Consider the following 13,191-nt stretch of genomic DNA (forward strand, 5'->3'; position numbering starts at 1 on the left):
CGGAGGCGGGCAGGTTGAGATCGACAGCAGTGGTGGTTGAGGTCGGCCGCGGCGGCGAGTGGTGTGGCAGCGGCCTGGGCACAGGCCAGGGTGGACCAGGGTCGACGCGATGCGCTCGAGCGCCTCAACGTGGTAGTGAGCGGGGAGAGGTACAGCCGCGGAGGCGGGTGGGTTGAGATCGGCAACGGTGGCGGTTGAGGTCGGCCGCAGCGGCAAGTGGTGTGGCGGCGGCCTGGGCACAGGACAGGGTGGTCCAGGGTCGACGGGAGGAGGCGATGCGTACGGGTATAATTTTTACAGCGAATCATTTTTTTTCTTTTGCGTTGCAGATAAATGATGGAGCGCGGGTTGAATAACAAAAAATACAGGGGTTTTTTTATAAAAATGTTGTGGTGGGTTTTCCGACGAAAGCAATAGCCGCTTTATTATTAGATATAGATTAGTCTATCAGAACGGAAGAACATCGAAAAACTTTCAGGACAATACTTGGTAGAAAAATTACACCCGACCCGATTCAGACGTGCTGCCTACCTAATTATCCATCTACGTAGACTAAAGAGCAGAACATGCACGCAGTCGTAGAGAGGAAGCAGGAACAACGAGTGCAGTTAACCAAACGTCTGAACCGGCCAGTTGCGTGCCTACGGCTGGCTACACGCCGCCGCAGCGGTAGACGATCCGGCACGTACGCCCCACCCGGACGACGTACTTGTGCTGTGGCTTCACGAGGAACGGCGGCAGCCGTAGGAGCGCCTCGCAGACACAGTCCTTCTGCACCTCCTGCAGCCACCGGCAGCAGTCGCGGTACGCCCGGAGCTCCTCGTCGTGGTGGTGCTCGTGGTTGTCGTCATCGTGCTCGTGCTCGTGCTCGTGGTCATCGTCGTCGTCATCGTCGTCGTCGTCATGGTCGTCGTCTTCTTCATGGTCGTCGTCGTGATCGGGGTCCTCCTCGTGGTCATCATCATGGTCGGGGTCCTCCTCATGGTCGTCGTCATGGTCGGGGTCCTCATCACCGTCGCGCACACGACCACGGCGCCCACGTCCACGCCCACGCCCGCGTCCACGCCCACGCAGACGGCCGTGCCCGCGGCGCGTGTGGTTGCCGCCATGGTGACCGGTGCCGTTTCTTGCAACGACAACGCCGCTGCTGTTGCTGTTTGCCGCCATCAGACCAAGGGACGAGATGTTGATGACCGCCGCGTGGCCATGGCGTCCACGGAGGCGGCGGTCACTGTCTCCACCGTGGTGATCGTCGTCGCCGTCGTCATCATCGTTGTCGTCATCATCATCATCGTCATCGTCGTGGTGGTGATGGTGTCGGTCGTCCTCCGGAGGGCTGGGCGGCAGGATGGAGCAGGCCTGGCTGGCAATGGCGAACTGACTGATGCAGAAGGCCTTGGCCTTGCCCTGCTGCGCGGCGACGGGGGCGAGGAGGGAAGGGAAGAAGAGGAGGACGGCGGCCAAAGCCGCGATGTGGGACGCCGATGCTGCCATCTACGGAGTCGTGGCTGCTATGTGAAGTGCCACACTAGTGCATGCCGGCCACTTCTTATAAAGATGTGTAACCAAGTCAGTAATGTGCATTAGAGAGGTTATTAAATAGTTGGGGTCAAGGCCGGGTTGGGAGTGACCTGGTCGATCGAGATGCACACAGCATGGTGCATGGTTGTAATTAGTTAGGTGCTTCATAACTATGGCGTGCATCCAGGATTGTCCAGCCATGTCCACCTTGTTTACATGCATGAAGGCGTGCATTGTTGGTGAGAGGCCAGTGACAATTTGGTTGTATTAAACTTACTAAATTATTATGTTCGTCAATCTTAAAAGAAGTCCGCCTAATTTAGAATGTTTAGAGGTTGTTTGCATTTGTTAAGCTGTCTTACATTTTGTTTTTCATTTACCCCGCTGGTTAAAAGAGATAATGATATGTACTCCCTCCGTTCTTAAATATAATTTTTTTAGACACTACAAAACTACATACAAATGTATATAAATATATTTTGAAATATAAATTTATCTATTTTATTATGTATGTAGTTATATAATGAGATATATAATAAAACTTATATTTAAGAACGAAGAAGAGAGTACGTACTGTACAAATAGTCAAATCTCACCATTCAAAGCATCAAAAGATAACAAAGATTACGTCGAGTTCTCTAAACCACCAAGCTACCAATGCCTCCTGAGAGAGCCAGTTCAAAATTCATGAAAATTCATACCATATAATGCAATTTAGTTTAAATGTCATAATAATTTCAGCAAATCTCTATCTCTACTACTTAAGGTTACCGTTTCACCACTTGCTGCGTGCATTCTTTCTATATATATTCTCCCTTCCTTTTATGTCTTTTTCCTCCTACGTTGATTTTCTCCCACTAGTTTTCTCTAAAGCAACTCAATTATCTCACGTCTTATTAACTATCAAAATAAAATATCATTACCATTGATAACTCAATAAATTGTTACAAACTATTCCCTCCGTCTTACGGCACTTATTTTGGGGCGGAGGTAGTATTATTTAAGAATAAGACGAGAGGTGAATTAGGATCATTGTAAACAAAAAATAGATAAGATTTTAGTTCACCAATGTAATAAAAGACTTTCACTACTAGGAAAAAACTTATAGACAAACGCTAACTAGTAGCGCAGGTTTTTACCCCTCGCTACTGATACTTAGTAGTAGCACGAGTTTTTACCCCTCTACTACTAAGTTGATAGTAGTAGCGCGGGTTTTTAACCCTCGCTACTACTAAGTGGTCTCAACTGTGCCCCCCTAGGACATGCAATAGTAGTAGCGCGGTGTATAAACGAGCGCTACTACTAAGTTGATAGTAGTAGTGCGGGTTTAAAACCCACGCTACTACCAGGTAGCCTTCATTGTTGAAAGGACCACGATGACGCCTCGAGGGGGGGGGGGGAGGGGGGAGGGTGAATAGGCTATTTAAAAACTTGTTCGGATTTGGCTTAAACCTAATGCGGAAATAAACTAAGAGGATACTTTTCAAGCACAAATCCTAAATGCAATAGGCACCGCAACATGGTTACTAACAAGCACAAGTAAGTTACACAACCTTACTTGAGCTATATCACACGACAAGTAGGTGAACGACACAAGATACTAGATCACACTATAGCACACGATATATCAAAAGCTGCAAGTGTGAACGTGTGGATATAGAGGGTATGCTTGAACGATTAATCTTGTACAAAGAAATAGCCAACACAATATAATGAGCACAAACAATATGCAATGTATGTATGCTCAAGTAACACAAGTAAACCACAAGTAAGGAGTTAGGGTTAAGGATAACCAAGGTCACTGAGACAAAGATGTATCCCAATATTCACTTCCTTGGAGGGAAGCTAGTCACCGTTAGAGAGGTGGATGTTACCACGAAGGCACACCAACGCCACGAAGGCTCACCCTATTCTCTCTTTGAGATAACACCACGAAGGCGTTTCTCAACCACTAGTGGTAAGCCTTTGAGGTGGCTTCCAAACCCTCACAAACTTTTCCGGGGGAAATCACATGGATTGATTCCTCTCCGAAGAACTCCTACCTCCTAGGAGTCTCCAACCTCCAAGAGTAACAAGATCACGGGGAATGCTCAAAACTTGCACAAATCTCAAATAGCTTGGGTTGAGAGGAGGAGAGGGAGACGATCTATCTTTTGATTGGAACAACTCTCAAAGGGGCTCACAAATGCTCTTGGGATCTAAGATTTGGTGTGAGCAAATGTGTGTGAGGTAGAAATGTGTTCTTATGAGGATATGGCTGTGTTGGGCACCCTCTCACGAAGTGGGAGGGGGGTATTTATAGTGGAGAAGGGAAAGTGACCGTTGGGGTCACTTAAGTCTGACAGTGGTCGGACATCCGGCAGTTCTCGGATGTCCGGACTCCCACAAGGGGTCGGACGTCCGACAGGGGTCGGTCGTCCGAGGGATGTAAATATATTAGGAACCACTGTGTAGTCGAACAGGGACCGGACATCCGGAGGAAGTCGGACGTCCGGCCCTCGGACAACAGGAGGAGGCCGGAAGTCCAAGTTATTTGACTCAAATATCTTCTGGTGCAAGGTTCCGGTTTTCTGAAGGGGGTCAGACGTCCAGGCCTCGGACGTCCGGAGAGAGCCGTACGTCCGGCCCTCGGACGTCCGGAGAGAGCCGGAAGTCTGAGTTATTTGACTTTGGATTTCTCTAGTATAAGGTTCCGGATTTCCGAAGTGGTCGGGCGTTCGTCCCTCGGACGTCCGGAGGAAGCCGGATGTCCGAGGCATCGGTTCTGTTTTTAGATAACTCCAGAGTAGTGGAGATGTGGTATGATCAGAAAAGTAGAGATGTAGTTTGAGCAAGTTCATCGCAAAACCTGTGATCTCCTCTTAATAGTGCGGGATCCCTAAAGACTCAAGAGTCATAAAAGGGGTACTGATGATCCATACTTGAGTGTATACTTTTATTCGCTGATCATCACTCTGCACCACTAACGTCAAAGGAACTGATACCTTTGAGTTAGCCCTTTCACTTGAGCTTGATGTTGTTGTTCCTTCTTGGCTCAAGTTGAAAGCAAGACATGATGAAGTCTTCAAGCAGCTCTCCCATACACAATGTGGAAAGCCTAGCTTATGTATTCATGTTCATTTTTCCACCATGTGAACATCCACAAGAATCAAGGATGTAGTGCTCAGGAATGCTTATCTTGATCTTGTCCTTGTTAGCACATGAGCTTGTCCTTATCAACACACGATCATTAACAATAGTTTCAATGATATATTCGTGCTGATCCACTTGAACTTGCACACCACAATCTTGATGACGATCACCACTTGACGTCATCCTTCATGGGTTGTATGAGATCTTCCTTTTCACGTAAGCCCATGGAAGCACACCTAACCCCCACATAGGACTCTCACAAAGACCATGGATTAGTACAAAAACACATAATGGACAATGCTTACCATACCAGGGATCACTTGATCCCTCTCGGTACATCTTATACGCTTTGTGTGTTGATCATCTTGATTTACTCTTTGTCTGAGATCTTGATCAACCTAGTGTCTCTATGACCATTCATTGGATAATACCTTAAATACCATCTTGGTCATCATATAAACTCCTTGAACCCAACAGATGGACTTCAAGAAGTGCCTATGGACAAATCCTATAAATATAACTTAAGGCAACAATTAGTCCATAGGAATTGTCATCAATTACCAAAACCACATATGGAGATATATGCTCTAACAATCTCCCCCATTTTGGTAATTGAAGACAACCACTTCAAGAGAGTTTATATAAGGAAATAAGCATAACCAAGCACACACATACAAGGTAATAATGCATGCGTGCAAGATGTAAATGCTTACGCAATAAAAAGCAAAACCCTCTAAACATATCCAAAGTAAACTCTCTAAACTTCTCCCCCATTGGCATCGATTGCCAAAATGGACGAAAAGTTTAGAAAGCCAATATAGTAGGTGGTCCTCCAAAAAAATGTGTACTTCTCAGCAAATGAGTGTAGAGAAATACACAAATACAATTATAAGTAGTTGGAGGAAAACAAACTATATTGAGGACCCAAAGATTGCAAATAAAAGGATCGTATGCCACAAAGACATACAAAAATAGAGGCAATCAATCAAAAGATTCCAGATGGAACAAACAATCATATGGTCCTTCAAACCACATGAATAAAAGATATTATGATAAAGGCAAGAGAGTGTTTTATCAAAAACTAGAGAAGCTCCCCATGATTTGTGCACTAATACGCGATTTTTTTATTTGATACAGGTGCACAAAATAGGATCGTTGCTCCCCCAAAATTAATAAAAACACACAACGAGTGCAACAAGATAGATGATACAATAAGCATATCAATTGCACAAAACAAATGGTTGAGCAACAAGTAAAAGAAGCAACTTAAGAATAGGGTCAACCAAAGTAATGTGTGTGAGTCATGTCAAAGCACTTGAGAAGACTAAGATAAGGATGTGCATTACTCATCAACATAGTCGTGATGAAATGAGATACAAAGTGCAAGACATATCATTCCCACACACACATACTAGAAAATGGGTTCACAAGCTTACTAATAAAAAAAATAAGAACCAACGCTTGTGACAACCCATTGTGAAGATAGGAAGTAAGAACCTTGTCAAGAGGAGGGATACTAATTGAAATGGAAAAACCCTCATCAAGACATGCATGAGGAAAAATTATCTTCACGGCCAAAGAGTGCATCAAGATGTAGGAAAATAAGATACGCACTCAAAACAAATCCTTTCACGAAGCCACCAAAAACTGAAAAAGGAAATGCAACGATGGACGTGAAAGAAAACACGATATCAATTAGAGATGTAACTTCTCTCATGTGTAAAATATTCTAAGTAGAAGACAATCATGATGATATATATCCACAAAGAAGGATGTACACACGAAATGGTTACAAGAAGGAACAAACTAGATATCCAAAAGGAAGTCATAAATATATCAATGAGATCTTTTGCTTGGAAGCATCGCACATGGCCTAATATTTTCTTATTGTACAATATGAACTTCCAACATACGAACATCAAAGACATCCCAACTAGTAGTAAGACATCATCGTTCGGATGCTTTGAGAAAGCAAACAAGTACTACAAGTACGAATCAAGAGATTCATGCCATGATGCAACCTGGAAAAGAAAAGACAGGTTGGGGCCTTTGCAATAAAAGAATGCATGAAGTGGATACTTGTTACCGAGACAACATTGGATTGATGTAGTAGATAGTTGTTCTTTGATCATCCTAACTTGGCTCCAATAATCACATGGTCTCAACACCTTCCTTATAGGTGAGCCGAGCATCCAATGCATCTCCAGTTGTTCCTGGAACAGCAAAACAAACAAAATGGTGCCCAAACTCATTGGGACCAAAGAGTTAGAAAACCAGCAATACATAGGACAAACTCCACATACATATGTGCATATAGATATGAATTTGAATTTCATGCACACTTTAGCCAATTTATGACAAGGTGGAGTTTCCGCTATATATTGGGTCAAAGAAGGAAAGCAAGCAAAAGAAGTTGTATATAGTAGATATGCATGCACAAGACTCTCAAGAATCAACTCAACACAAAGTTGATAAGTCACCAAAAGACAAGGTATCAAGTGATAATAAGATACTAAACAAAAAATAACTATCACTTGAAGGATATCAATTAGAAGATACCTCAAGGAATAAGATATCCATTGACACATGCCAAATAAAAGGAAACAAGAAACCAATTGAAGGAAAACAAACACGAGGTATCTAATTTCCAAAAGAGAGCTAGGTTCCAACAAACCAAGCCATCGATAAATTTTCATGATGGAACAAAGCATCATAAAGAGAAAGACTTGCCTCCCATCAACACACACTTGATGGGGATCAAAAGATTTTATGATGGGTGAATAAAGAGAGTGTTCTAAAGAAAATAGGATAGCTCCCCCAAGGGACGTGCATTATATAGAATTTGCATTTAAATACAAAATGCACACGATGGGATCATCACTTTCTCTATATCTATAAAAACACTAGACATGTTAAAATAGATCCATAAGAGGCAAGGAAGACAAACGAAACACAAAATCCAATGTAAAGACAATTAGCAATTCCTATCACATGATGGGAATACCAATTGTCAAGGACAATAAGTATTTTGGAAGTGATACTCATTGGTAGATCGCAAATATATCCAAGATCATCTTTACCCATAAAACGCAAGCAAATGACACTTGTAGAGCTACCATGCCACCTAGGAACAAGATAATTTACAATATCAACACTAAGTGGCAACACCTCAAATGTACACATTTTCTAGGTTTGTAATATGCACATAGCATATTACTCCCCCATAATGTGATAAACCAACAATATTAACAAGTGGCAAATTAAAACCAACAAGACATAATTAATGGACCATATAGAATTTGAATTTCTCATGAGTAAGACATACCACATAGAAACTAGATAATCTTGAAATATCAATACTAAGTGGTATTCCCCATGTATACACATTTATAGGATTGTGAGGTGTGCAAAGCACATCACTCCCCCATAATGGGATAATCCATTAATCTCCCACAAGAGCCAACAAAGATACAAACAAGATGCAAAAAGGCTCAATACAAGACTCACATGTACATGATATGCAAACCAACATACACATACTCGATTACTCAAGATAAGCAAGTTGGAAGCACAACATATACAAATGCATGCAAGATACAAAACCACAACATGCAAAGGGGCAAGCAACTAACACTGTAAACAGTTTAAGTACAAGTTACCGTAATGAGGCACATTGGATATAAGATAGAAACTCGATAATCCAAATGACTCGGCTTGATATAATATGAATGATGAAGACCCTTTAATTCTTCATTATGTATCCAAGTCTCTAATGTCCTCCATAGTCACCTATTGATCAAGTTTGAGCTTGTTGGTCCCCAACTACGTTGGTTCCTAAGAGGTTAATTACAATAGGCTTGGCAACCCAAATGGTTCTTTTCTTGACATCATTTTGAGTACCAACAAACTTGGCAAACACATTGCCAACCTTATCCTTCGCAAGGGAATAGATATCATGAATAGTGATTGGGTTGGATAAGTTACCTCTTGTGCAAGACGAAGCAACGTGACCCTTCTCACGACATAAGTAGGAATATCTACCCTTTGCTTTCTTCCCAGTTCATTTCTCACCTCGGGGAGTGTTGGCTTGGGTCTTATTAGGAAGAGGCCTTCCTTGAACTTGTAGCTGAGTATGTGATTGAGTTTGCGGTCGCTTCCCTTGTTGCTTGTGACTTTGAGACTTCGTCTTTAGAGGGCAAGCTCTAACATGGTTCCCTTTAACTTTGCACTTGAAGCAAATGATTTTGGCTGAATTCTTGACTTGTTCTAGGCCCCTCTTGTTCTTGTTTGAGTTTACTCCAACATCATTTTTTTCATTTGGAGATGTTTGCTCACATAGGACGTTGTTGAGTGTGGACATCCCTTCATGACATTGTTCCAAGTCTTTCTTCACAGAAGTGAGTTGGGCCTTGAGCTCTTCGATATCCTCTGCACGGTTAGTATCAACGCAAGTACTAGAGGAAGTGTAAGCTTCAATGTTAGAGAAACAAGGCAAGGAAAGTAATTCATCACACGAGGTAGCAACATTATGAGTAGACGAATTACGAGGACTAGCACATGGAAATATAGTATTTTGACTAGAAGTAGTGCCATTGTCCACATGAGGCTCACTTGATGTTACCTTGGTGATGATAGCCTCATGAGCTAACTTTTGCACATTATGGGATGTTAAAAGATCGGCATGAGAGCTTGTGAGCATTACATGGTTTTCTTCTAACTTCCGATAACTGCTAGTTAGTAAGTCAAGTTGAGCACGTAGCTCAATATTCTCCTTCAATGTAGATACTTCAAATGAGGTAGAGTTAGATGTACAAGTATCATCAACAATATGAGAGGAGTAAGTAGAAAATAGAGACTTCTCATGAGTAGATTGAAGCTCCTCATAGATCTTAGAGGTTTTGATGAGCTCTCCCTTGACATTATTGCATTCCAGGAGAAGGACCTCAAAATCCTTTTTAAGTTTATCATGAGCAACTTCAATCTCTCCTTTTGAAGATCTTAAGTCTCTACATGTTTGATGACTCTTCTCAAGTTCATGTTCAAGTTGTTCACTTTTAGCTTGTTCATGATTAAGTGAATCAATACAATTTTCAAAGTAAGCAAGAACATCTTGGAATCTTTGAAGAGCGTTATTTTTAGCTTTATGAAGAATTTTACAGATCACATAGATATTTTCAGTCAAGTCATCATCATCATCCTCATCACAAATATCATCGTTATTGCACAGGGAAGATGATACCTCATTATTTCCTCTTGCCATGAGGCACATGTGAACTGGAGGAGTTGATGATGATTCTTTTGGTGAATCAGATTCTTGTTTAGTCAAAAGTACTTCATATTTCTTGATTTCCCTTAAATGATTAGTCATAGAGCAACAAGGGAGAAACAAGATATTTTGATCAAGAGGACACGGGAAAGCAGACATATCACCACAGATATTTGTCGAGGGATCTTTACGTGAAATGCATGACCCATCAGCACAATAATTTACACTATGTGTGGTGCTTGATATGCTCGTGTCCATAGAGGCTATGACATTTCCATTAACATATATTTCTTCACTCACCATGTCATTACCTTGTGAGATTGAAGAAGCTGAGGTGTGCAAGCAATCGGATATGGAAGTAGTGGTGGACTCTTTATGACCGAAAAGAGTGAAGAGCTCATGCACCAACTCCTTCATCATAATATCGTCTTCATCAAGATTGGATCCACCATATATATTTTCAAGTTTAGTCCAAACTTCATGATCTGACTTGTAAGTTGAGATAGACTTAAAAACTTCAGGACTTATGGTTCGATGAATGGCAAGAAAAGCCTCACAATCAAGATACATTTCATTAGTAGATTAAGATGCATCATCCTTTTTGTCGGCAATCCCTGCAAGAACAATTCATAAAGTATTTGGGCCCATGGCCCGAAAGTGATGAAGCATACGAATTCTCCATAGGGTATAATTTGTGCCATCAAAGTCAAAGGTGTCATTGTGCACTAATCGAATAGTCGACATCGATACTCTCTAGGTAATGAAACCTAATTAAAGAGAGACCTTGCTCTGATACCAATTGAAAGGACCACGATGACGCCTAGAGGGGGGGGGGGGTGAATAGGCTCTTTAAAAACTTCTTCGGATTTGGATTAAACCTAATGCGGAAATAAACTAAGAGGATACTTTTCAAGCACAAATCCTAAATGCAATAGGCACCACAACATGCACCAACAACATGATCTACCAAGATGGACACAACACGGTTACTAACAAGCACAAGTAAGTTACACAAACTTACTTGAGCTATATCACACGACAAGTAGGTGAACGACATAAGATACTAGATCACACTATAACACACGATATATCAAAAGCTGCAAGTGTGAACGTGTGGATATAGAGGGTATGCTTGAACGATTAATCTTGTACAAAGAAATAGCCAACACAATATAATGAGCACAAACAATATGCAATGTATGTATGCTCAAGTAAGACAAGTAAACCACAAGTAAGGAGTTAGGGTTAAGGACAACCAAGGTCACTGAGACAAAGATGTATCCCGATGTTCTCTTCCTTGTAGGGAAGCTAGTCACCGTTAGAGAGGTGGATGTTACCACGAAGGCACACCAATGCCATGAAGGCTCACCCTATTCTCCCTTTGAGATAACACCACGAAGGCGTTTCTCAACCACTAGTGGTAAGCCTTTGAGGTAGCTTCCAAACCCTCACAAAATTTTCCGGGGGAAATCACACGGATTGATTCCTCTCCAAAGAACTCCTACCGCCTAGGAGTCTCCAACCTCGAAGAGTAACAAGATCACTTGGAATGCTCAAAACTTGCTCAAATCTCAAATAGCTTGGGTTGAGAGGAGGAGAGGGAGACGATCTATCTTTTGATTGGAACAACTCTCAAAGGGGCTCACAAATGCTCTTGGGATCTAAGATTTGGTGTGAGCAAATGTGTGTGAGGTAGAAATGTGTTCTTATGAGGATATGGCTGTGTTGGGCACCCTCTCACGAAGTGGGAGGGGGGTATTTATAGTGGAGAAGGGAAAGTGACCGTTGGGGTCAGTTAAGTCTGACTGTGGTCGGGCATCCGGCAGTTCTCGGATGTCCGGAATCCCACACGGGGTCGGACGTCCGACAGGGGTCGGTCGTCCGAGGGATGTAAATATATGAGGAACCACTGTGTAGTCGAACAGGGACCGAACATCCGGAGGAAGTCGGACGTCCGGCCCTCGGACGACAGGAGGACGCCGGAAGTCCGAGTTATTTGACTCAAATTTCTTCTGGTGCAAGGTTCCAGTTTTCCGAAGGGGGTCGTACGTCTGGAGAGAGCTGGTCGTCCGGCCCTCGGACGTCCGGAGAGAGCTGGAAGTCCGAGTTATTTGACTCTGGATTTCTCTAGTATAAGGTTCCGGATGTCCGAAGTGGTGGGGCCTCCGTCCCTCGGACGTCCGGAGGAAGCCAGATGTCCGAGGCATTGGTTCTGTTTTCAGATAACAGCACATCAGTGGAGATGTGGTATGAGCAGAAAAGTAGAGATGTACATTGAGCAAGTTCATCGCAAAACTTGTGATCCCCTCTTAATAGTGCTGGATCCCTAAAGACTCAAGAATCATAAAAGGGGTACTGATGATCCATACTTGACTGTATACTTTTATTCGCTGATCATCACTCTGCACCACTAACGTCAAAGGAACTGATACCTTTGAATTAGCCCTTTCACTTGAGCTTGGTGTTGTTGTTCCTTCTTGGCTCAAGTTGAAAGCAAGACATGATGAAGTCTTCAAGGAGCTCTCCCATACACAATGTGGAAAGCCTAGCTTATGTATTCATCTTCATTTGTCCACCATGTGAACATCCACAAGAATCAAGCATGTAGTGCTCAGGAATGCTTAGCTTGATCTTGTCCTTGTTAGCACATGAGCTTGTCCTTATCAACACATGATCATTAACAATAGTTTCAATGATATATTCGTGTTGATCCACTTGAACTTGCACACCACAATCTTGATGATGATCACCACTTGACGTCATCCTTCATGGGTCGTATGAGATCTTCCTTTTGATGCAAGCCCATGGAAGCACACCTAACCCCCACATAGGACTCTCACAAAGACAATGGGTTAGTACACAAACACGTAATGGACAATGCTTACCATACCATGGGATCACTTGATCCCTCTCGGTACATCTTATATGCTTTGTGTGTTGATCATCTTGATTTACTCTTTGTCTGAGATCTTGATCAACCTAGTGTCTCTATGACCATTCTTTGGATAATACCTTGAATACCATCTTGGTCATCATATAAACTCCTTGAACCCAACAGATGGACTTCAAGAAGTGCCTATGGACAAATCCTATAAATATAACTTAAGGCAACCATTAGTCCATAGGAATTGTCATCAATTACCAAAACCACATATGGAGATATATGCTCTAACAATTGTGCCCCCCGAGCTCCTCCCCCAAGTCCCTCCTCTCTCATCTCCTCCCCCACATCCATCCTCTCTCATGTCACTCTCCTCCAAATCCCTCGGCCC

At 42.7% G+C, this 13,191-nt stretch overlaps 1 protein-coding gene across 1 annotated transcript; it reads right to left on the reverse strand.

Annotated features, from left to right (window-relative positions):
* Nucleotides 1-407: 407 nt before the first annotated feature.
* Nucleotides 408-1,561, reverse strand: LOC123446443 (sarcoplasmic reticulum histidine-rich calcium-binding protein-like). Its single transcript, XM_045123045.1, has one exon. It carries the CDS (start codon nucleotides 1,492-1,494, stop codon nucleotides 652-654), a length of 843 nt encoding a protein of 280 aa, XP_044978980.1. The 5' UTR covers nucleotides 1,495-1,561; the 3' UTR covers nucleotides 408-651.
* Nucleotides 1,562-13,191: the final 11,630 nt, after the last annotated feature.

The sequence above is a fragment of the Hordeum vulgare genome, chromosome 4H (genome assembly GCF_904849725.1).
Source record: "Hordeum vulgare subsp. vulgare chromosome 4H, MorexV3_pseudomolecules_assembly, whole genome shotgun sequence".
In the NCBI taxonomy this organism is placed as follows: domain Eukaryota; kingdom Viridiplantae; phylum Streptophyta; class Magnoliopsida; order Poales; family Poaceae; genus Hordeum; species Hordeum vulgare.

Bases quoted from the DNA above. Each gene is read 5' to 3' on its own strand.
- LOC123446443 (XM_045123045.1), bottom strand. From the start codon at position 1,494: ATGGCAGCATCGGCGTCCCACATCGCGGCTTTGGCCGCCGTCCTCCTC.